The 25,854-nt window shown below is 40.7% G+C and overlaps 1 protein-coding gene across 3 annotated transcripts in view; it reads right to left on the reverse strand.

Annotated features, from left to right (window-relative positions):
* Positions 1–25,854, reverse strand: part of TNFRSF19 (TNF receptor superfamily member 19) — a 94,152-nt gene that overhangs the window by 42,898 nt on the left and 25,400 nt on the right. For all 3 annotated transcript variants that reach the window (XM_035003690.1, XM_035003689.1, XM_035003688.1), the window contains exons 4-5: positions 17,044–17,222; positions 7,927–8,012 (exon numbers count right to left, since the gene is read on the reverse strand). In XM_035003690.1, the coding sequence (XP_034859581.1) occupies positions 7,927–8,012; positions 17,044–17,222 (265 nt within the window). The remainder of the gene's footprint in view (positions 1–7,926; positions 8,013–17,043; positions 17,223–25,854) is intronic.

Genomic DNA, 25,854 nt, shown 5'->3' on the forward strand with positions numbered 1-25,854 from the left:
TCAGCCTCCTCCTCCTCTGCTTTTAGAGAAAACCTTAAGGTTGGTACTGATTTCAAAGCACTCCCAATGTATTTCCTTTTAAATGTGTTGTATTTTCTTTAAAAGAGGTGTTTACCAGGCACCCTTACCTTAAAATAACCTCGCAACAATTGCACGTCGAATGTTAATCCCTTTGGACACATAACTATGGGCTCTCATCCACAGTGCAGAGATAGGGAAGACTCCCTCCTGCACAGAGATGTGAATAGCAACAACGTGTCTAACAGAGCAGCCTTAAAATCCAACTGGAGCCCAAATACCTACATGGTACTTTCATCAATCAGATCATTAAAATAATACTTAGATAGTGGATGAAAAAAATTATACTGCAAGTGGGAAAAGGATACAAAGTAGCATGTGCAGCATAATTACATCCATTTTTCAAAAATCAGTGACATAGACAAAAAAGGGATGGAAGAAAACCACCAAGATGCTGTTTTTTTTTTTTTTTAAAGATTTTATTTATTTATTTGACAGAGAGAGACACAGTGAGAGAAGGAACATAAGCAGGGGGAGTGGGAGAGGGAGAAGCAGGCCTCCCGCTGAGCAGGGAGCCCGATGCGGGGCTCGATCCCAGGACCCTGGGATCGTGACCTGAGCCGAAGGCAGACGCTTAACGACTGAGCCACCCAGGCGCCCCAAGATGCTGGTTTTTGTTTTGTAAGCTCTAATGCAGGAAATGCTTTGCTTATGGTAGTCTCCCTTCTTTTTTTCTATGAAACCTTAAAAATTATCTTCAATGAGCAAATATTTCTTTTAAAAGCTTATTTTGATGTTACTTTTATCTGTTACTTGGAAGGTAGTTTCAGTTTCCTTTGGAAAAGGATCCTTTTTTTAATGTCATTTATTACTTATTGATATAGAGATCTGCTGTTCTTTGAGGCCAGTAAGCCATGTAGAATTCCTAAATAGTTCCAGGCCAACAGAGCTCCTGCTTTTCTCCCCCCCACCCACCCTGCTCCCCCACAGTGACTTATCTGGTCACTTATCTCTTCAGAATCACGTGGCTTGTTTTATAAACCCCCAAGAACAAAGCAAACATCTAGGTTAAACACACTTAAATAAAGCTGTACTCGGATGAAAAACCGCTTTGAATTTTTTCAAAACCATTTGTTCCAACCATGGTATTTGTTCCAAATTAAGTAAACATTGCTAAAAGAAATCATACAAAATCTGCATTTCTTATCAGGCCCAGGGCAGGATATAGTTCTTCTAAAATTTCTTGTGTGTTTTTCTCGATTTCCCCTTAACGCTCTAAATGGGTGCACATTTTTAGGAAGTGAAGATAAAGTGATGAGGAACAGAGCCTTGAGCAGGGATTTTTATGTAAAGGGTGCCTTTTATTGATCTGCAATTTACAGTGATGTCACTAATCAGCTCTGTGCTCCATGCCCAACCAGTCATTCTCATGAATTAATGCTATTGGTGACCTGACCAAGAGGTTATGAGTGGATAATCAATTACATACAGTCACACATCCATCATTATTTTGAGGGGAGGGAAGCTTCGAGCTCATGTTGGTTGGGCATGCGGCCTGAGGCCTTAGGCAGTGGGACAGGGAGGAAAGAGACCAGCCTAAGTAGGGTTTCTTCAGACTGGTACTCTAGCATTTCAAGTAATCAAACACAAAAATCCACTGCAGCCCCTTTCTAAGTATCCTTCATCGCTCACCTGCCAGTGGGAGTGAAGGACAGCAAGACAAAATCAAAGCCAGCTGCATCATGAGATCCTTCCCATGTAGGACAAGTCCCAACTTCCATATCCTCCAAAGAGCACACCTGGGTTGGGATGGGACTGTAGGAGACTCAGGGCAGAAGTAGTCACCATTTAGAAGAAAGCAGGCCAGCAGGTAGATAGTCATTACTGAGCTCACTCTGAGGCTGGTATGTTTCTGGATAGGAGTTCATTTAGTTCTATTTAAAATCTGCATGAGATAATAGTCCATGCTCATGGATTGGAAGAATTAACGTTACTAAAATGCCCATACTACCCAAAGCAATGCACAGATTTAATGCAGTCCCTATCAAAATTCTAATAGTATTTTTTTTCACAGAAATACAACAAAACTTCCTAAAATTTGTGTGGAACCACAAATTCCATGGACAAAGCAATCCTGAGAACAAAAGAACAAAGCTGGAGGTAACATGCTTCCTAATTTCAAACTATATTATAAAGCTATAGTAATCAAAACAGTATGGTATTGGCATAAAAACAGACTCCTAGATCAATGGAACAGAATAGTGAGCCCAGAAATAAACCCACATATAGAAGGTCAATTAATTTATGACAAAGGAGCCAAACATAAACAATAAGGAAAGGACACTCTTGAGTAAATAGTGTTGGGAAAACTGGACAGCTACATGCAGAAGAATGAAACTGGACCACTTTCTTACACCATACACAAAAGTCAACTCAAAATGGATTAAAGGCTTGAATGTAAGACCTGAAACCATAAAACTCCTAGAAAAAAATTGGTAATACACTCTTTGACATTGGTTCTTGGTGATGATTTTTTGGATCTGACACCAAAAGCAATGTCAACAAAGGCAAAAATAAACAAGTAGGACTACATTGAACTAAAAAGCTTCTGCACAGCAAAGTAAACTATCAACAAAATGAAAAAGCAACCTACTGAATGGGAGAAGATATTTACAAATCATACATCTGATAAGGGGTTAATATCCAAAATATATAAAGAACTCCTACAACTTAGTAGCAAAAAGAAATCTGATTAAAAAATGGGCAGAAGGTCTGAATAGACATTTTTCCAAAGAAGACATACAGATGGCCAACAGGTACATGAAAAGATGCTCAATATCACTTATCATCAGGGAAATGCAAATCAAAGCCACAATGAGCTGTCACCTCACACCTGTTAGAATGGCTAGTATCAAAAAGACAAGAAATAACAAATGTTGGCGAGGATGTGGAGAAAAGGGAACCCTTGTGCACTGTTCGTGGGAATGTAAATTGGTGCAGCTACTGTGGAAAACAGTATGGAGGTTCCTCAAAAAAATAAAAACAGGGCGCCTGGGTGGCTCAGTCATTAAGTGTCTGCCTTCGGCTCAGATCATGATCCCAGGGTCCTGGGATCAAGGCCCACATCGGGCTCCTTGCTCCACAGGAAGCCTGCTTCTCCCTCTCCCGCTCCCCCTGCTTGTGTTCCCTCTCTGGCTGTGTCTCTCTCTGTCAAATAAATAAATAAAATCTTTAAAAAAATAAATAATAAAAATAGGACTATCATACAGCTCAGCAATTCCACCTCTGGGTATTTACCTGAAGAAAATGAAAACATTAACTCAAAAAGATGTATGCACCCTATGTTCACTGCAGCATTATTTAGGATAGCCAAGACATGGAACAACTTAAGTGTCCATCAATGGATGAATGGATACAGAAAATGTGACATGGGTCCCTTAGAGAGTTGACAGAAATATGGGAAGTTTTCAATTTTTGTGTTTCTGTTAAGTCATTACTTTGGTTTACTTCAGGTATTATATAAATATAAGAAAATGTATTTACATTTATTTAAAATTATTCTTGTGTTATCAATACAGACAATATTTTCAAGACTTGTTTGTAGCGTGCTATCAGCTGCATATTTAGAGCACAATTTACGTATGTTTTGGGGCAGCTTCAGAGGTGGCCTGAGTCATCCCTGCAGCAGAAGTACCTACAGACGTCATATAAGAAGCAAACAATGCTTTGCTATGACCACGAACTTCATTTGGACTCTTGGTGCTACCAGGAAACCCACTATTTTCTCAAATCAACTTCCCTCCCACACTCTGTGATGAGAATCTCAAAGACCTGTGCTTTTCCAGCCTCTGACTTCCTTGGCTCCTGCCTGACTTGGCAGAACACAATGCCTCCTACTTCACACACATACAAGCCAAGTCTATGAGCCCCTCACTCCCTGCCACTGAATGCAGAAGTCCATGTTCGTTGCCCCACTCCCCTCTTTCACTGGTTGGAGCAGGGAGCACTCCCTCCTTCCAGAGAAGGCCAACCCAGCAAGTGTGCCTCAGGATCCTTTTCCAGAAAACCTTATGGGACTGATAATTCTACTGTTCTCTCATATAGTCAACCTCTCTCAACTGGACCCTTTCCTTTAACCTGCAAACAAGCAAATGTGTCTCTCACCTCAGAAATGAAATAAAACAAAACCCCTCCAATGCCTGCATATTCCCATGTCACCTTCACAGGCAAACTTCTGGACAGTTGTCTGTGATCATCTCTATTCCTCCCCTTATGTTAGCTTGTCATTTCATTATAATCCGGCTTCATTTCCATTACTCACTAAGATTGTGCTTGTCAATGTCACGATAGATGTCCAGGGCGTTAAGTGCAAAGGAAATTTCCGGGGTCAACTGATCCGACTTGCACAGGAGAGGATGCTCTCATACTCTCCTTACTCCCTCCGACTTCCCTGGCCCTCGGTTGGTCTCCTTTTCTGGCTCATCCTCCTCTAACTGATCCATTAGATCACAGCTCGAAAGTCATGGTTCTGGAAAGTCTTCCCTGATGTTCCTGCCTCATTATCCATTACACATTCTCAGGGCCCTGCAGATCCCTCCCGGCACAGGACTGGCCAGTCACGCTTCTACATCTATGTGGGTAGTATCTGAATACTGTTTAATTTGGAGCAGGTATTTGACGACTCCCCCACTATGCCATGAGCTCCAAGAAGAAAAGAATTGGGGTCTATTTGTCCATCATTGTGTGCCTGGCCCCCAGTAGGCACTCAAATATTTGTTCAACAGTTAAATGAAAAAGGCTCTGTCTCACAGGACGATGGTATTTTACTCGGCCAATCAGATTCTCTCCTTCAGAAGCATGACTGGGAAATACCGACCAGTCCCTTGGAAGCATGAGGGGAAAGGAGGAGATGTAAACAGAGTCCCGCTGGCTAAGAAAGCATCAGTGGTGCTGACCAGAGCCCAGGGCAGAACTCAGAGCCTCTCCTGTGGCAGGGGGCTATAGCCCCCAGACTCCAGGGCTGCCCCAGGTCCCAAATAAGAGCTGCCCCCAAGTTCAAGGAAGTCCCAGCCTCTCACTACTACATATATCCTTGAAACAAACCCCATTACTTTTATTTTTTTAAGATTTTTATTTATTTATTTATTTGAGAGAGACAGAGAGAGCACAAGCCGGGAGAGGGGCCGAGGGAGAGAGAGAAGCAGACTCCCCACTGAGCAGGGAGCCCACCATGAGACTCGATCCCAGGACCCTGAGATCATGACCTGAGGCAGACAACTGAGCCACCCAGGTGCCCCAAACCCCATTACTTGAGGAAGCTTGAGTGGTGTCACTTTCTTACAGCTGAGTCTAAATAAAACAGGAACTCCTCAGCAGGGAAAAATTACTAGAGAAGTAGTTCTTTGTGGATGAGTTGAAATACTCAAAGTAGAAGAAATGAAAACATAAGGCGCCTTACATAATTCCCCCAAAAGACTTCCAGACCTCTTTTTGAGGAGATTAGTTGTGCCCTGGAATTATTCCCAAAACCTGTGCCAAAGGCAGCAAACTTTCCTTTACAGAGATAAGGATTAACACTTACTAAAGACCCCTGACTGTTGTTTCGGGATTTGAAAGGCTATTACCTTGTGCACTGCATTTGGGACTTACAAAAATAATTTGTTTTTCTTTGCTTTCTAAAGAGTTTCATATATGAAGAAATAGATCTATACATATAAATTAAGCTAGTTAATTTTCTTTTCAAATTGTAACTTACTCAGGGCTTTACAAGACATTGGAAGTTAAATGTGAAAACTATGTTTAAAGTCTAATTTATGACGTCTGAGCTTAGCCAGATCCCTAAAGGCAAAAATTCCAATGCCTCAGACTTATGACCAGATCATATTAAATTTAAACCGAGTAAATTAAAGAGAAAAAAAAATAATCCTAGTACTTTCCAACTCTACACTGGGCAATAGCAGTTACTTTACTAAATCTTTTAATGGTAGTTTGGGATGAAGTGCATGATCTTAATTTGCCTTCTGGATGAAATGATGGAAGAGCGGACCCACAGGCAAGCCCAGGTCACCGCCCCATTTTGGTTGGCAAGAGGACATGTCCTTTTGCAGAATGTGCAGCATAAAAGACTCTCTATGTTTGATTTTTAGAGTTTTTATTTAAATTATGAATATTAGAACAAACAGGGCACCTGGGTGGCTTAGTCAGTTAAGCTCAGGTCATGATCTCAGGGTCCTGGGATCGAGCCCCACGTCGGGCTCCCAGCTCAGCTGGGAGTTTGCTTCTCCCTCTCCCTCTGCCTGCTCCCTCTGCTTGTGCTTGCTCTCTCTCAAATAAATAAATAAAATCTTTTTTAAAAAAAGATACATTTCTTTCTTAAAAAAAAAAAGAATATTAAAGCAAACAAAAAATCAACATGTAGTAGATTACATCAGCCAACAGAGGACAGATTAGACAGCTTGGTTTTTCTTCGGGAGACAATGTATGGTGACAAAAGCACAGTGTTTGGGGGTGTTAGGTAGACCTGGGTCTGAATTGTGTCTCCACTATTTCCCACCCAACAGGGGAAAGTTCATAACCTTTCTGGACCTGGTGTCCTCATTGACAAATGTAGGCTGATGATGGGGCAGTGAGAAAATTAAGTAAAACAACAGTTTACCTATTATGACTGATACATAACATTTGATACTCCATTTGTTAAATGCAAAGACTTATTTGGCAAATTGCTTGCATATTATAAAGAAGAGGGTCACCACACATTTTTGTGAAACTTAGAATCTTTTTTTTTTTTTTTGCCTTTCTACTACATCAAATGAAGAAGAGAAAGTAATGCACTTTAGTAAAGGACATAATAATATGGACTGCAAATTCCATGACATTCTTGGAAACGTAAGTACTGTGTGGCCTTATCAATAATGCAATAACTTCCAGTTAGTTCAGAGGGGGTTTTTGTCAGAAAGAAGCAAGGGGACATCAAAGCAACCCTAAATATGCACATCCATATTAGCAATGCTCTCCAGAAAGGCATGAGCAACCTATTCACAGGATCAAGCACCTTCCCTCACCCTCCCTGCTGGACTTCGCTGGTGCCTGTGTACTAGAAGCACAGCTCACTAGAGCCCTGCTTAGCAAAGACAAGCCCTGAGCATGCTGGGGGAGCCCACCTGCTGATTTCTTTCCCCACCCATCACCTGTGAGTTTCCATTGGCCAGATGTGTAGTTAGGATCAAGAAAAGTGAGGAGCTACTCTCCTTCCTATTCAACATCAATGCAAATTGATAACTTGTAACAAATACCTTTTATATGGAAGGAAAAAATACAATCAAAAAGATTATTGTTAAATACAAAGAATAAAAGGCAAAATTTTCTCATTTACAGTTGTATTCCCACCATGCAGTGGGTTTTCTCCTCCTGTTTACTTGTTAAATGAAAAAAATGAAGGAGTGAAGGAAATGAGCCAATATTTAATTTAAATACATTAATTAGGGCAGGTGATTCATGGAGAGGAATGTCTCTGGAAAGGCAGGGAAGCCACCACGTGATAGTACAGGGAGTAAGAAGGGAAAACACAGGGATTCATGGGGCTGAGGCAAAGACATTATGCCTTAGGATTTGGATCACCTAGTTAATTGGAGTTGCCTGAGTAATATATCTAGAGTGAGAGATAAAAGTTTGAATGAAACAAGCAGCAGCAAAATATCTGTATTTCACTCTGAGATTCAAATCAAGGGACACAGTTGGCTGACTGAGGCACCTAACAAAAGGGCTTTATATCCTGCTAGAAGCTTGACAAAAGAAAGCATGCTATAAGCCCCACCATGGAGAGAGATTTTGCTCCATTTGCTAACTGTAGAAAAGTTTCTAAAAAAAGGCTGAGAGCCCTTCTGCTGTGTTTGTATGGAGTTCACTCACAGTGTGGCTCATAAGGAGGAGGAGGGTCTCCGCAAGGTACGCACTCCATGTCTTGAAAACCAACAAGTTTTGTCTTCCTATAAAATCTAGAAGAGAAAAGAAAAGAATCCTCATTAGCTCTTTCTTCTAAGCTCAAAGTTACAACAAACAGATTCATGATAAATTATCAGTCCTCTCCATTACCGGTTTTATTTAAAAAAAAAATAGCAACTAAAAGGCTTAAATACAACAGTATCTTAGACAGACACATCCTTAGATGCAGTGACCCCTTAAGAAATATCAATTTTACTAAACATAACTTTGTAAATTCTACTCAGCCTCACTATACTGAGGTGGTGGTGCTGGTAAGGGAATAGGAAATCAGTGGTCTTTGGCATTTCTATTGTCATTTAAACGACAAAACCCCTCCTAAATCAAGTGCCAGTTTTTAAACACTTGAAATTCAGAGACCAAAAAAACCAAGCAAACTATAAAAGTATGGAAAAATTTAGGGAGATGCTTATACAGTCTTCATAAGGGGATCTAGAAGGATCTAGGCATGATAAGAAACACAGCAGCCAGAACGGAAATCAACAGTTTTCACCACACCCCCTCACACCCCCACAAAGACCCCCACACACCCACACATACACACACATGCACACCGATACATACACACAGCCACACACACACACATGCATACCCATACATACACACACATACACACAGATGCACAGACACATACACACACCTGCACACCCTCCCCACACACATAATACACATCTGCATACACACACATACACACAGCTGTACACACACACACTTGCACACACATACACACAGACGCACACACACTTGCACACACATACACAGTCGCACACACACATGCACACCCATACATACACACATGCATACACACAGACGCACACACACAGACAGTATTAAAGACATCTGAAGAGCAAAAATAAAGCATCAGCAACACAGTTAATGGGCAAAAGAAAACTGAAAAATAGTTCTAATCATAGTATCCTCTATAACTTCAGTTTGTAGTAGAAACCTTAAAAATCATAATGGTAAAGGTGAACACTGCAATTGAAAAACAGGCAAAGGACATTAATTCCCCAAAGAAGAACATTTCATAATTTTAAAACTGCATAGTTGAAACTCTAAAGAGCATGATGCAATTAAATTCTTAAAAATTTAACATGGAAATGTTTAACCTCATTAAACTAATCGAGTAAAGGCAAGTTGCAATGAAAAGATCCCATTTTTACTTAGAAAACTGGGAAAGTGTTGGTGTGACCAGTGGCATTATAAATTGCTACTTGTAGGAGGGCAGCATAGCAGTATGTCATCAGAATGCAATAAAATTTTTTATATATCCTTTAACCAGTAATTTCATTTTTTCGAGGTTTATCCTAAAGAAACAATCAAGTGGGTGAAGCTGTATTTAGAACAATGCAATCACAGTATTGTTTATGAAAGGGAAAAACCCAGTTAGGCACAATTTCAATAATGCAACAGGAGATATGACTATCCATGGTAGTCCCAAGGCAATGGAATACAAAATGTCCTTTAAGAAACAATGATGTAGATCTCCTATATGTATTTTTTTTTAACTCATGAAATAGCAGTAAGTAAAAAAAATAGGAAAGGTGAGTAATATAATTATATATTGTACAGGCACATACTTTGGTATATAGCTCCTTTCAGATTTTTTACCAAAGCAGCTAAAATAATTTACACATATATATTGGCATTGAAAAAAATTGGAAGGATATTATATACCAAATATTAACAATGATTATTTCTAACTATATTTCAAAATCTATTTTTCTATGATGAAATAGTGATATGGAGAATAAATTTGCAGACCAAGTCTATAGAGGGCAAGATAGATGCTATTATTTTGTGAAATTGGGTATTGTAGTAGCAAATATGTATGATTTATGGTTAAAGAAAAATCTGCATTTAAAACTAGGTAAATTATCTCAAATGCCCAGATACATTCAGTATTTGCTTAGCCTTCCTTTTCACACTTCCTGATACTGAAACATATCACAAAGCTATAATAATCAATGTAGTGTACAATATACAATACAGTATAATAAACAGTTACAGCTATAATAATCAATATTGGCATAAAGACAGACATGTAGACCAATAGAACAAAACAGAGAGCCCGGAAATAAACTTTCACATATATGGTCAAATAATCTTCAACAAGAGTACCAAGACCACTAAAAGGGGATGGGATAGTCTCTTTCACAAATGGTGCTGGAAGGGGTGCCTGGGTGGCTCAGTTGTTAAGCGTCTGCCTTGGGCTCAGGTCATGGTCCCAGAGTCCTGGGATTGAGCCCTGCAGCAGGCTCCCTGCTCAGCGGGAAGCCGGCTTCTCCCTCTCCCACTCCCCCTGCCTATGTTCCCTCTCTCGCTGTGTCTCTGTCAAATAAATAAATAAAATCTTAAAAAAAAAAAAGGTGCTGGGAAAGCTGAATATCCACATGTAAAAAAATGAAGTTGGAACTTTATCTGACACCACATACAAAAACTAATTCAAAATGAATTAAAGACCTAAACATAAGGCCCAAAACTATAAAACTCCTAAAAGAAAACAGGAAAAACTTGATGATGTTGAATTTGACAATGATTTCTTGGATATGACACCAAAAGGCAATCGAAAGGCATATGTGAAACAGACAACAAAAGGAAAGATACATTGGACTACATGAAACGTAAAACTGTTATGCATCAAAAGATACAATCAATGTATAGTTATCCCCAAACTCATCAAGTTGTATACATTAAATATGTACAGCTTTTTACATGTCAGTTATACCTCAATAAAGTGGTTAAAAAAGTTAAGTCACATCAAAAAAGTATTAACTGATAATAAAATAATAATTTTTTCAGGATTAAAAAAGATACAATCAACAGAGTGAAAAATGAACCCACAGTAGGGGAGAAAATATTTGCAAATCATGTATCTGATAAGGAGTTAATATTTGAATATATAAAGAACACCTAAAATTCAACAACAAAAATCAAATAACCCGATTAAGAAAATGGGCAAAGGACTTGAATAGATATTTTTCCAAAGATGATATACAAATGACCAATAAGCACACGAAAAGATGGCCAACAGCAAACGTCACTCATCATTAGCAAAATGCAAATCAAAACCACAATGAAGTATCACCTTATACCTATTAGGATGGCTACTAAAAACCAAACTAAAACAAAACAATCAGAAAATAACAAGTGTTGGGGAGGATACGGAGAGAAACTGGAACCACTGTGCACTGTTCATGGGAATGGAAAATGGTGTAACTGCTGTGGAGAACAGCATGGCGGTTCCTCAAAAATTTAAAAATACAACTACCAGATGATTCAGCAATTCCACTCCTGGGCTGTATCCAAAGAACTGAAGGCAGAGTGTGGAAGAGATATCTGCATATCCATGTTCCTAGCAGCACTATTCACAATAGCCAAAAGGTGAATGCAGCCCAAATGTCTGAGGAGAAATGTACTTTCACATCCTACAGCATGGATGAACCTTGAGGACATGTTAAGTGAAACAAACCAGTCACAAAAGACAAATATTACATGATTTCACTCAGAGTAGGTATGTAATCAAATTCATATAAACAGAACATAGCCAGTGGTTACCAGGAGCTGAGGGGAGGAGGAAAAGGGGAGTTATCGTTCAATGGGTATAGAACCTCAGTTTGGGAAGATGAAAATGTTCTGGAGATCCGCTCACAACAATGTGAATGTACTTAACATTACTGAACTGTACATTTAAAAATGGTTAAGATGGTAAATTTTATGTTATGTGTTTTTTACAACAAAAATGCATAAAAAATTTAAAATAAGGTAAAAACCATAGGCCAATGTAAGAGAGCTTTCTTATTAAAGATGTATTTCTTACTAAACCTTGTAATATACACAAGTGTCTTTGCTAATGATGAGTGACGTTTGCTGTTGGCCATCTTTTCGTGTGCTTATTGGCCATTTGTATATCATCTAATATTATTTATCTTGTCAGCCAGAAAATTTGCCAAATTATAAGTAATTGAACATTGACACAGTCTAAAATAGTTTTATACATAAACACTCATTCTATATAATCAGGACAAAAAGTGAAATAAAAAATGTAATAGCCAACATTTTCTATATCAACTTTTGATATAGAAATACACACATTTTCTAGATCAACTATTGATATGGAAATACATACTTTAAACATTGTCTATATCAACTATTGATATAGAAATACATACATTTTCTATATCAACTATTGATATGGAAATACATACTTTAAACATTTTCTCTATCGACTATTGAAATAGAAATACATACTTTAAAACTTCTTGGGAAACAAACATAGACATTTAACATTTTTAAAATAAAGAAATCTAGTGACGGAAGAGTCTTGAGGTCTGAGCTTTCCCTGACAACTGAATAAAATAGCCAAAAATTTATTGATTAAAATATGGGTTTGAGCCATCATGGAAATGAGGCTAGAAGGTGAGCAAATTACATCAGGTTTTGAATGATCGTTAAATATGAAGTAGAAATAGCTTGCAATCCTACCTGGAAATGAGGCTGAGTGGGCACATGGAGTCTCAAGGCTCCCGTGTGTATAACCACTGCTCACAAGGAGAGATGATGCTTGGACGTTACTCTGACAGCCGCTAAAAGCAGCCACACAGAGATTATACAAAAGCACTCGGAATCTGCTCTGCCAGTTTCTTTATGCCAATGGCTTCATGGCAGAATCTAAGATTTTTTAACTTAATTCTTAAATTAAATTTTAAAATTTAATTTAATTTAATTTTTTAATGAAAAATAATTTTTTAACAAAATTTTCAAAACCATCAACTGACTCTCCTTTTTTCCTGTCTTGTACAAAGTGACATTAAATCAGAACCCTAAAACACAGAATATTTACTAAATTATAAATGATATACTAACCATCATGGACATTGTGTTTTTAATTTTTAGAAGAGTTGCCTTAAAATTATCCTCCAATTTGAAGATGAAGGTACAGAAATTAGAGTTTCAACATGTAATTGAAAATATTAAGTGCATAAATAAATGTATCAATCTTGAAAAATTATTTTACTTTTTCTTGCTTAGACTGCTATGGTTTTGGGGACACAGAAACATTTGCAACTCTGCTTTCTGACCAAGTGAGGAAGGACACAAGTTTTAAAAAATAAAATAAAAGGGATCAGGGACATTTACAGGTGTCTGGCTAAACAGGCTTCTATAGTTGAACTTCAAATTTTACTCTAGGCATTCAGATAGCTAATGCAAAAAAACAAAAGGAAATCACATTGGATTTTACCCAGTCATGGTCTGATGAGAGGCAGCATGTAAATACATCTTTTAGACCCCAAATTTTCTCCAACACTGAATTTGGAGAGGAGTTTTTAATTGAACTGAATCCAAATAACACAGTTTGCCTAATGAACACCATGTTTGAAGAGTGCTCTTTTAAGAAAGCCTGGTTGTAGGGCCACCTGGGTGGCTCAGTCAGTTAAGTGTCTGCCTTCGGCTCAGGTCATGATCCCAGAGTCCTGGGATCAAGCCCTGCATCGGCTCCCTGCTCAGCGGGAAGCCTGCTTTTCCTTCTGCAGGCTGCTCCCCCTGCTTGTGCTCTCTCTCTCTCTCTGACAAATAAATAAATAAATAAAATCTTAAAAAAAGGTTAGCTATCATCATTACTAGAAGCAGCAGAGAACTGGCAGGGGCCGGGTTATTCTTTCAGGCCGGGCCCCAGGTCCCCTTAGCAGAGAAAGGATGGGAATATGGGAGGCAGAGGAGGAGGCCGGAGGCCCACTGCAAAAAAAACAACAAACAAACAAACAAAAAACAGTCACGTAAATCTTTCACTGGCTCCCAGGAACATTAATTGGTGAGGAGGTCAAATATGTATTTCATGCTTACTGTGGATTAGGCACTCTGCTTGGCACTTTGCATGCATTATAGTCTCAATCATTCCACTAATCTGCGGGTTGGTATTATTAGATGATCATTTGTAGGTGAGAAGAATGGGTGTCAGAGAAACTAAGGAATTGGCCTAAAGTCATTGGACTTCTTTGGGAACAAGGGCACTAGCCATCTCCAATCACTCAAATTGAGGGCACAGAGGACAGAGTATTCCCACACAGTAGCACTACTGGGAAAGAGGCCACTACCCTCCTGCTGGGGCTGAGCCTCTGGGCAGCAGAAGACCCTTATCTGGGTGAAGCTGAGGCTTCAGAAGGCAGGAGTAACATCAGAAATGAAAATGTCCACCCTCTGACTGCCTTGGGCATCACTTTTCTGGGAGCAATATGCAATTCATTTATTTTCTTTCTGCCTCAATTTTCCTGTCTATAAAATGGGTTTCAATTATTTACCTTCTTCACACAAATATAGTGAAGCTGGGTGAGCACTTTAAAACACTCTGGAAGCCCTGGGTAAAAGTCACTATATAATTATTGCCTGCCTTGTACATTCATGCTGGCTTAGAAAGGATGTAATTTTAAACTAATCATATAAATAAACTATGAAACATCATTCAAATGTCTACTCACTTATATATGACTTTCCCACATCTAAGCATTTACTTAAAGAATGAGCAAACATTGTAGAAGCTAGAGCTGTGGGCTCAGATGACAATGAATGAGGTTAAGCATGAGGAAGCACTTTTGGTGGGAGGTCGTGGGGAGAATGCACCCTCTCTCACACTCCAGCTGCACACCCCTGTGGGTTCCCTCTTTGTGAAAACCGGATCCCCTGGTCCTGTGCTTTTCCCTACTCTCTCTGCCCCTGAGTCTCCTGTGGACCTCCTCTTCTCCCTGCCCCACAGAGGAAGAGAGCAGATGGAGACTGACATGCTTTTAGCAGAATTGTAGAGTAAGAACAGCAGAGATGAGGCAGATGTTTGCTTCGTGTTCCTCAATTATGTTAGCATAAGGTCAAAACTCTGGGTACTGATATTCACAGGTATCAGCATCACCTGAGGTTATAGACCGTTCTTTTTTTTTAAGTAGCAGATTACTTGAGATCTAATTCACATATATTAAATCCACCCATTTAAAGCATAAAATTAAATGGCCTTTAGTGTACTCACAGAGTTGTGCAACCATCAGAACAGTTTTAGACATTTTTATCACACCAAAAAAGAAACTCTGTACCCTTAAGCAGTCACCCCTCACTCTTCCCAACACCCCCCCCAACCCCCCCACCAACAACCAGTCTTTATAGATTTGTCCATTCTGGACATTGCATATAAATGGAATCATATAATACGTCTTTTGTGATTGGCTTCTTTCACTTAGCATAATGTTTCTTAGGTTCATCCATTTTGTTGCATGTATGAGTGATTCATCCCCTTTCATCACCAAATAACATTCCCTTGTTTGAATGTACTCCATTTTGTTAACCCATTTATCAGTGGATGGGTATCTGGGTTCTTCCCACTTTTTGACCATTATGCATAATGCTGCTATGAACATTTGTGTACCCATTTTTGTGTGGACAGGTTTCTAATTGTCTTGGTTCTATACCTAAGAGCAGAATTGCTCAGTCGCATTGTAACTCTATTTTAGCTTTTTGAGGAACCGCCAGACTGTTCTCCAAAGCAGCGGTACCATTTTCCATTCCCACCAACGGTGGACGATGTTTCCAATTTCTCCCCATCCTCACCAACCCTTGTCATTGTCTTTTTGGTCACAGCCATCCCAGTTGGCTTGAAGTATGTGGTTTTAATTTGCATTTCCCTGATGGCTAATGACATTGAGCATCTTTTCATGTGCTTATTGGCTGTGTATCTTCTTTGGAGAAAGGTCTGTTCGAATCCTTTGCCCATATTTTAATTGGGTTATTGGTCTTTTCATTATTGAGTTATAAGAGTTCTTTATATATTCTAGATAAGACAGTTCCTTATCCCATATATGATTTATAAATTGTTCCTCTAATTCTATGGGTTGTCTTTTCATTTTCTTGATGATATCCCTTGAAACACAAAAGATTTTAATTTTGGTGAAGTGCAAGGGCTATTTTTTCTTTTATTGCTTGTGCTTTTGGTGTTAGACCACTACATTTCATACCTGTTCAGGTGCTGCACCATTGCATAATATTGCATCGGGTCGCAGTTGGCCCATCAGGCCATTTCTTACCCTGCCCTTCAGGCCCACAGGTTTGTCTTATCTTCTGCCCCTCAACAAGAGCCCCAGAGCCCCACTGTGCCATTTGGCCAGAACTACTCTGATCTGTGGGCATGTTCTGGCTAAGTCTAGTTAGAGCCCTGCCTCTGCAGTGACTGGGAGCCCGGATTCTCGTGTTAGACTCCTAGAGTCCCTGAACTCCAGGGTCACGTCCACATTAGGGCCTGTCTCTGCCTTCCCTGTGTCCACAGCGTTCTTCTCCCCCACACCTACTTAGCAAACTGCCTCGACTCCTCTGAGTCTTGTTCGGAGCTCCCGTACCCAGGTCACCCACCCAAACACTGCCCTTTGCCTACCCATCGCTGCGCATGCCTAATCCACCTTATGTGCTCTAGGATCTCCTTCTTCCACAGAAATCATCCTCTGCTACCTTTCTGCAGAATTTACATCTTTATTATTTACTATTTAGATCTTTCTAAAACCCTTATTAGGATACAATCTCCACGTGGGTAGGGTTCTTAGCCTCTACCTCAGCAATGCCTAGCTTCTGCTAAAGCAATACCTCCTAGCTGCTTCACAAACACCCGTGGAAATGAGTGAATGGCCGTGATTTGCATTTCTCTGATCGCTAACGAGGATGAACATGGCCGTATGATCACAGGCCGCACGTGTTTCCTCTTTTGTGAGTTGCCCGTCCCCTCTTTTGTCCATTTGTCCACGTTTTCTTTTTCATCGATTTATAGGAAACTCTTTAGATTCTCGTGACACTAATCCTTTGTTAGTGCGCTTATTCATTTTATTTATAACCGGCGCCTGTCACAGCGCACAGCCCACGGTGGGCACAGAAGAAGTCATGACCACCCGACAGAGGCGTTCAGGTTCCTGTTAGTGTGCGTTCACCTTTGGGAGGGAACAAGGGAAATGCCTGTTTGAAAATAATTCCATAATTACGAGGGAAAGAAATCGCCCGACGTACCCCGGCAAGCAGTCCCCGCAGACGGCATCGCTGGTGACGGAACAGTTGGCCTTCTGGAAGCGGTTCACCGCGGCGCACTCCAGGCACGGCTTGCATTTCTGAAAGCCCCAGTCCTCCTTGAACCGGTGCGGCCTGCATGTCATGCACTGGGCATCCTCCCCGTAGCCAAAGCCGCATTCCTGCAGGGATTAACAGGCAACAGAACGCTATTCAGACGTGGCAAGCGTGAAAAAGACGGCTGGGATAAAAGGAAGACCTGGTCTAATAATTACCGAGTGCCGGCCTTCCTGGATACAAAGGCGGCCCTTTCAGCAAGTTCAAATGTGTCTCCCACTGCTAATAATCTCTCTTACTACCAGAAGTATACTTAGTCATTCACTTTATTCAAGAAGCCACGAGCATTTGAATAATAAAGGTTCTCCAGGACCCCCACTGCTGCATTATTGCTAGCTTATGGCAGAATTATGGCACTTTCTTCTTTTCTAATTAAGCCAGTCATGGGCATGTTCAGAAACTAAAGTCAGGGAAATATCCAGACACTTACTCACTTATCGAGGCAGAAAATAAGTACTTTGATATCAACAGTGATATTTTAGAAATGAGGCTAACTGTGTAAGAAATTTCCTAAGCTGACAAACCTAGAAATCTATCCAGTAGAGAGCATCTTGACATGTTAGCTGTGTATTGTTGTGTGATAACAGGAAGATTCTGACATATTTTTTTTAAAGATTTTATTTATTTATTTATTCATTTGAGAGAGCGAGAATGAGAGAGAGAGAGAGAGGGCACATGAGAGGGGGAGGGTCAGAGGGAGAAGCAGACTCCCCTGGTGAGCAGGGAGCCTGATGCGGGACTCGATCCCGGGACTCCAGGATCATGACCTGAGCCGAAGGCAGTCACTTAACCAACTGAGCCACCCAGGTGCCCCCTGACATATTTCTTAAAAGAACACTACATTCTTGTGTGAATTAAACTGTGTGATACCGAAGGTCTCAGGCTTCTCTAGATTTGAATGTCAGAACACAGTACTGCTTTCCAAGGATGGGCAAAACAGATGGTTCTTTGATGCACCATATGAGCATTTCCACAAGGTCCAGAACCAAATAAATCATAGCCTATCATATAATGTAAATACAATGCAACCATAAGAAGAATGATGTAGATATGGGTTCATGGTAGCTTAAAAAAGTTATAATACAGAATTAGAAGTATGATCCCATCTCTTACAAAAATATTAATAATTACTACTAACATTTATTGGGTGCTTACTCAGTGCTGGGAACTTCATATACATTATCTCATTAATTCATATGTCTTCCAAATGAGGGAAGCATGATCATTATTCCCATTTCATGAATGGGGGTATGGAGCTTCCCAGAAGGTACGTACCTTAACCAAGGTGACATAGCTCATGTTAGAACCAGGATTTGAATCTACACCATTTAATTCTGGAGTCAGATTCTATACCCCGACGCTGTAGGATCCATCTGGTACTTTAACTCTCCACATGGAGAGCATGCTGAACAAGCCCACAAACATAGCTCAGTGCAGCAGAGGGAGGAAGGACTCCAACAAAATCTCTTAATTTCCTCACCTGTAAACTTTGGATGCAGAATGCAAATCCCCACTAGTTCAAAATTCCCATTGGCCTATCAAATTTATATACTTAAAGTCCTTTATCTGTATTTAAATGCACAGTCAATTAAGCAGTACTGGTCAAAATTTAAATCAAAACCAACACAAAGGATAGTATTCCCTAGAGTATTCCCTGTACTCAACAAACTACTGAATAAAAGAGATTCTAAAAACACTTCAGTTCAGTTTTACTAGTTAACTCGTGCACATCTTGGAGGAGCGATACCTTCCTTCCTCTTTTCAGTTACTCAACCAACCTTTCAAATGTGTACCATGAACATGCACAACAAAGAGTGGGGAAGGAAAAAAAAAGCAGAAGGTCACCAACCTTCTGAATCCTGAGTGCTCCAACTAGACAATGTTCTAAACCAAGGCACAGACGGCGGAAGGAAAAAAAATTTGAAGAACTAATTCACAATTAGAATTTCTTTAAAATTGTTAGCAGGGATTATCTTGGGGGGGGTTTGAGTGAAATCATGAGGTGTTTTGAATTTTTATAATTCTGAAAACATTTAATTTTTGCCAAATAGCATCTATTACTCTGACAATCAGGAAAACACCAAAGATACGTATTCAAAAAGAATTTCCTGGGGATGTGGATTAGGTCTTTGCGGGGAGGTATCTGCCATTTTGGGTGCTTTGTTTATGGGCAATGTGGTTCTGCACTGGGGCAGAAGTGTGTTCTTGCTAAGTAGTTGCTGAGAGAGCCGAGTGCATCCAAAGACTCTCCTTCAGTGTGACAGGAGCGGCCCTCTCACAATCTTCCAGGATCAAAGTGTGGTGCATGTGACATTCAGAAGGGGGATGGGGACCTCGTTGTCCACAGGCTCAGTATCTCCATGTCAAAGGTTCATGCGAGAGCAAAGTTCCAAAATCATACTTTGATCCAGGCAGCTTGGATTGTAAGGATGTCATGTGCAAGTTACAACACAACAAAGAAAGGAAGGAAAAAGGAAGAGAGCAGAAGGGAAAACAAATGGAAAGAGAAATGAGAATGAGAAGAAGGTGTATTAACTGAGAATAAATGTCTGAAATTCTGTTTTTCAAGCGAGGCTGACATAGGAGAAAAAGTGTATTATCTTCCTTCAATGGAGCCAAAGACACATGACTTTGAACGCCGATTCTGCCACTTGTCCAATAAGCTATTTTGGGAACTCTCTGACCCTCAGTCTCTTCATCTCTGAGATGGCGATAGTACACATTTGCCCCACAGGGTGGTTTTGAGGAATAAACAGGAAAAAAACCATATAAAATCTGTAATCTATAAATCAAGCACAGAGTAGGCATTCACCAAATAAATGATACCTTTTTAGATTCTCTACAACCCAACAAACCAACTTTCCTGATTTAAGTATAATAAAGCCTCACGGGGGAACAAGAGGATCTTTAGACTCCAATTTTTTCTGAGTTACTTGAAACATCAATTTACATCTAAATTATTTTTATAGAATAAAAATATGTCTACAATGAAAATGGTACATAAAATATCATTTAACCATACCTACTTGAATCAACTACTGCGTTGCGTTGTAATACACGAAACTAGGAAGCCCTGGTGTCCCTACAGGCAGCTTTGCTGTTTTAATGGCCCTGCCAGGCAGTCAACTCTCATTCCTTCATTGTTTCCGACAATTCACTTCCTCTCTCCATTCCTGAGAAACTAGATGCCTATCCGAGCGGACATGGACTTGAAGGAATTGATAGACTCATCTCTTTTGAAAAATAAGGGGCATGTAAGTGTTGGGAAGATCTTTGTGCTTATTTTTTGATTCCTGACTGTATTTTAGGGTTTGTGTTGCACATACATGAGGACAAATTTGACCATGGTGTTTTTGCCACATATCATTGTGTGTCATTTACATGTCACTGTACTTCATAGACTTTTTTCATGAAACTTTTTTTTTTTTTTGGTCCATTCCATATTGGACTAAATCATGTATAGAAAAAAACAACAGGGGCGTGGGGGTGGCTCAGTCAGCTAAGCATCTGCCTTAGGCTCAGGCCACGATCTCAGAGTCCTGGGACCGAGCCCCACGTCGGACTCCCCGCTTCTCCCTCTTGCTCTGCTCCTCCCCCAACTCTCGTGCACACATGCTTGCTCGCTCTCTCTCAAATAAATAAAAATCTTAAAAAAAAAAAGAAAGAAAAAAACAACAAAGCCGGTCTCTAAAGGCATCATAATTTGCCTTCATTATCTGGATATTAACTTACTATTTCTGCTTAGAGTTTATATGTCTTAGTGACAACAATGGTAATTTCGGAGTAGATTTATATGAGAGGTTGAGATAAGGCTGTGTGTCCATTATGATCACAAAATAATACCTAAATGTATTAAACAGGTACTGTGAACCAGTCTCCTGGGAACTTTTATAGAGACTGATTATTTGGGGGAATTTAGTTTAAAATACATTTTCTCTAAAGTACTTGTCATTTTTTAAAAAGATAATATCAAAACACCAAAAGCTAATACTATTTTTAAGCTTTTAAAATGCTTGCAGTTCATAACACTCTAAGAAATTTATGAAGTGATCATTCTCAACGTTAAATTAACTCGAAGCCTTGACTTAACCAGAAAGTCAGGGAAGATATTTCCAAGGAATTATGTGGCAGCATAGTAGGTGTGTAGCAACAACAGTGTTTAGAGCGGACTGTCATATTTCTAAAGCACCGTAAACAGAGAGATGCTGCAATTATTTGAAATCCAGGCTATAAAGTAAACAGCATATAAACATTAAATTATCCCCAATATAAACGTCTACTGTGATGTTTTTATTTCATTCAGTAAAACGAGGTGGTCCCATTAAGTTCAATAAGTAACTACCAAGAGCAAAAGAGAAAAGGCTGAACAGCTCGACGTGCGGGCAGGTCTACAGTCTCCTGGCCAGGGTAGCACTGCTGAGCATGCGCTGAAATTGAGTCTCTGTAAACTCGTGTCCAACCCCCTATGGCCAGCGAAGATTTCTGGTCCCTTTTCTTTTTATCACTTTTTATACTGAAGAACTACTACTACCCACAAGATTTTTATAAACGAGTCGAACAGTACACCTTCCTTCCTATCCCTGGTCTCTTCACTTCCTATTCCCTCCACACAGGCAAACACTGTTCCCAGGTTTTGGGAAAACCTCCCAGAAATATCCTAATATCCTGTGTGTGTGCGTACACACTGTTCTGCACATCCTTTTTCAGTTTTCCCCGCTCAGTGCGTCTTGGAGAGTGCTCCCTATCAGCATACACAGACCATGCCATTGTGTGGCTACAGCTGAATTCATTCTACTGGAGTCTGGTCACCGCTGCATCCCAAGTGCAGGATGCAGGGGGTAACCACGGACGTCTGCTGAAGTAGGTTGGCATTGATCACGTGGTCTAATCGTGCATCTAATGAAAACAGTATCGAACCTTTTGGGTCTTCCCCCTATTACTTTTGAATATAAAGGGGGTGATTTCCCTAGGCTAATGGTTTCCCACAGCAGACTAGTATACTACCGTTGGGAATAAGAGAAATGGCAGGAATAGATTTTTGGTGAGATAAAACAAAGAGTACTTAAAGAAGAGAGTCAGCTAGCCATGCAGACTCTGGTTAGGTTTACCTCATTTTTGACCAAACTTCACAGGCTCCTGTGAGTTACTTTCTCAATTAGGCCCCAGCCTTGGGCCTTTGTCCTCAAGAACCCAGTTGTCCAAGAATCCCGTGCAGTTGGTTAAATCAGAATCCCCCACCCTCCTATCTGCTCACCCTCAATCCCTGATCAAATTTCCTCCTGCCCCTCTATCCTCTGATCCACTTGGCCCGCCTTCAGCAAGAATCCTGTTAGGTCTGCTTTAGCCAGGATCCCCGCCCCCCCACCCCCACCCCAAAGTTTCCTCTTAGGAATTTTCCATCTACTGCCCCCCACCCTGCTCCTTGGCTAAAATCCCCACTTGTCCATGTTGTATTTGGAATTGAGCCCAGTTCTATACTAAGGCCTCTCTTCCCCCATGGCCATAGTCCCTGAGTGAAATCCGTTTTTACTGCTTTCACCCCTGTCCTACTCTGGTTCTCTGACACTTTCCAGGTTACACACACTACAGCTCTCCCTCTCATCATTTCGTTGGAAGGACCGTACGTGTGTGTTTGGTGAGGGAGGATACGTGGGAGGAGACTGGGGCCGGAGTGGGGGCGTTAGTCACTGGCCTGGGCGTCAGAAGTAGATATGTGTTTTATTTTTATGGAGTGTGGTCTGCCATTAATATCAATGGTAGAGATGCATTTAGGGTTTAAAGTAATCCTAGAGTCTTTGTTTTTGAAATTACGACCTGGTACCTTAAAATCTTAAAAGAAATACTTACCACTTCCCTGAATCCCTGAAGAAGCCTCTTTATTAATAAGCTTTAAGGTGTGAACATATACACATGAATAAAATAACAACCCTTTTTTAAAGCATTGCCATAGGATTCCTAGTGATTTCCCCAAATCCTGTAATAAGCAAACAATCCCCGATATCTAATGCCTCCCTCCGCCACTCTTTACCCAAAGCCTATCAGGGCACTTGGTTCTTAAAAGATTCTTTGCTTGATCAAACTTTAGCCAGGCTCCTTAACCTTCTTCCAGACCAACCTGTGCACTTCCTTATAAAACCCAGCTTTAGCAAGTGCTCTGCTGAGTCAGCTCAGCCAGAACTACCCACCCTCAATATCTGCTTGGGTTCCTCATACTCCTCTTAAAGTCTCATGGAGCCTTGCTGTCCAATCACCCTGGTTTGTCTTCAGCAAGGGACTGTTAGGTTGGCTTCAGCCAGGACCCATCTTAGCCCTGATGCTTCCCCTCAGTAATGTTCCATCCACTGACCCATGCTTCCTGGCTATAAATTCCCATGAGCCCATACTGTATTGGGATGGAGCCCAGGGGTTTCCCCCACTATAAAATCCCATTGTGGGGGTCCCCCTCCCTACCTAGTGAATAAAGTCTGCCTTGCCATCCTTATTAACAAGTGCCACTGAATATTTTTGTCTTTAACAATACATACCAGGCTGGTGAGTAACACATAGATGTTTGCTGACTAAACAAATGGATGAACAAATAGCACTGAAGGCAGTATTTCCTGAAGTTCGTGTTGTTTTATTATTGGTATCATTATTACTTTATTCCAGGGAACAAAAAAGCTAATAAAGGTCACAGCAGCGTCCCGATGGGTAAGGCCGGTTAACTCTCGGGGGCGGTGGAGGTGGGAAGGGGGCAGGAGTTGAGGGTGGGGGTCACTGTGGCGTGGGGGTAGAAGCTGTGAGCGGCCTTCCTTATCTTGGTTCCAAGGCAAGAGAGGGCTGTATCCAGCTGGGCCCTTGCCGCCCAAACTGGCCGCAGCAGTAGCTTTGACACTCTGCCCAATATTTTTAAGCCACACTTGGTGGCTTTCCAATGGCGAAATGACTCAAAGTAAACAGTCCTCAAATCCCCTTCTCTCTTTTCTCCCTCTGCAAATTCAGCACTTAGCAAAAACACAAGCAGATCCCACCTACATGTTCTAGGAGCCCTTCCCCAGACCACAGGGGAGATCCTCACAGATCATCAATTGTCCAGGAAAAACACTTGGGGGCCTTGGGTCTAAAGCACTATTTATTTGTACAGCCAATAAGTTATTAACTTTGGTTCTTTGAACTTTAAAAGCTCAAATTTGGACAGAGAAGAAGTTACTTGTGGGGAAAATTGAGCGCACGTAAATGGAAATGACAAATTAGATTTATGTAGCTGGTGTTTAGAAATCAGCTTTTTAATTTCCTTTAATAAAACAACACCAAAGACATCGTCCCCCCCCACCAACTTCCAGTTTATGAAAATCTGTAATTGAGTTTTTTAAAGAAAAATTACAAGCTAGAGCTTGCTAATATCTGCCAAACATCACTGGGCTCGATTAGGTATAATTAAACATAAATAAAGTGAGCAGCACTGTAATTAAATGGCATAAATGAATCTTTTTCATGCTTGCAAATTATATTAATTTTGTGTGTGCATGTGTGACTTTCTTCATAGGGATGAAAACAACTTTCCAAAAAGCAGACATCTTTAAAAATGGGAAGCCAGACATGCATGCACCCTTGTGGAGGAAAGTGTGTTGTTGTTTACGAGAATTAATTTCTTCACGTTAACTAAAGTCATCCCAATAATTGGTTAGAAAAGCTTACTTTGAAAACCATGCCAGAGACTTGAAGACTGTTTCAAGTGGTTCATGCAAAAACTAGTTTCCTGGTTTACTGCTGGGAGGTGATCATGTTAAAAGCACATTGTTGGCATTAATACTTGGTGAGGAGGAGGGGCTGCGGCTGGGGCAGATTCTAGACAGTAAGAATTAAAAGGCGAATGTGGTCACTTCGGGAAAACAAAAGTCATCCTCTCCCACGTATCACAATGCTGTTTATGTTTGCGAGCCAAAGGGCCGGCTGCGGAACACTCCGGCGCACGTTTGTGACTCCAAATGCCCAGCACGTTCCACTCGTGGAGCTATGCAAACAGCCTTTTGTATTGTTTTGCCTCAGAAATAGGAAAAAGACGTGATCAATTATCTTTCTCATAACCTTGCGAAACCTAAAGCCTGTCGTGGAAGAGAAAGAGACTAGCTATGGCTCAGTGGGAGAAAGTCCTCAGAACAGAGCCCAGGTGGCTCCATGGCCTGTCCTCTATTTTCCCAAGGATATGGGAAGACTACCCATTAAGCTGAATGACCAAAGAGAACCTGACTGAGAAGAGAGGACGCTTGGGGCTTTCAGGGAAACGACTGGAAACCAAAAGCACTAAGGCCGTGAGACAGCTCGAATGGCACAGCAAGGGACCCAGAGGATGCCACCCAGTGTGAGGAGCCACAGCAATGGCTCCCACGTGGCTGGGCCAAACAGGAGTGGTGGAGGAACAGAAGCAGATGGATATCTGGAAACCAGAGGCCAGGCTCAGGGTGGCTCAGCCAAGGAAGGAGAGGAAGAAGGCTGACCAGGAAGACCGCTCCTGGAATGCACAAGCATCAGGTCAACAGGATTTAGATATCTCTTTGTGTTAGAAGTTGGTCCCGCCAGAATTTCTGGAGGGAAGTTCATCCTTCTGGAGCTGCACCGTCCGATGCAATAGTCACAACTTCATGTGGCAAAACTTAAATTTAATTCATTAAAACGTAAAATCTAGTGCTTTCGTGACACGAGCCACCTTTCAAGTAT

The sequence above is a fragment of the Mirounga leonina genome, unplaced genomic scaffold, assembly GCF_011800145.1.
Source record: "Mirounga leonina isolate KUSES-001 unplaced genomic scaffold, KU_Mleo_1.0 Mir_127, whole genome shotgun sequence".
In the NCBI taxonomy this organism is placed as follows: Eukaryota; Metazoa; Chordata; class Mammalia; order Carnivora; family Phocidae; genus Mirounga; species Mirounga leonina.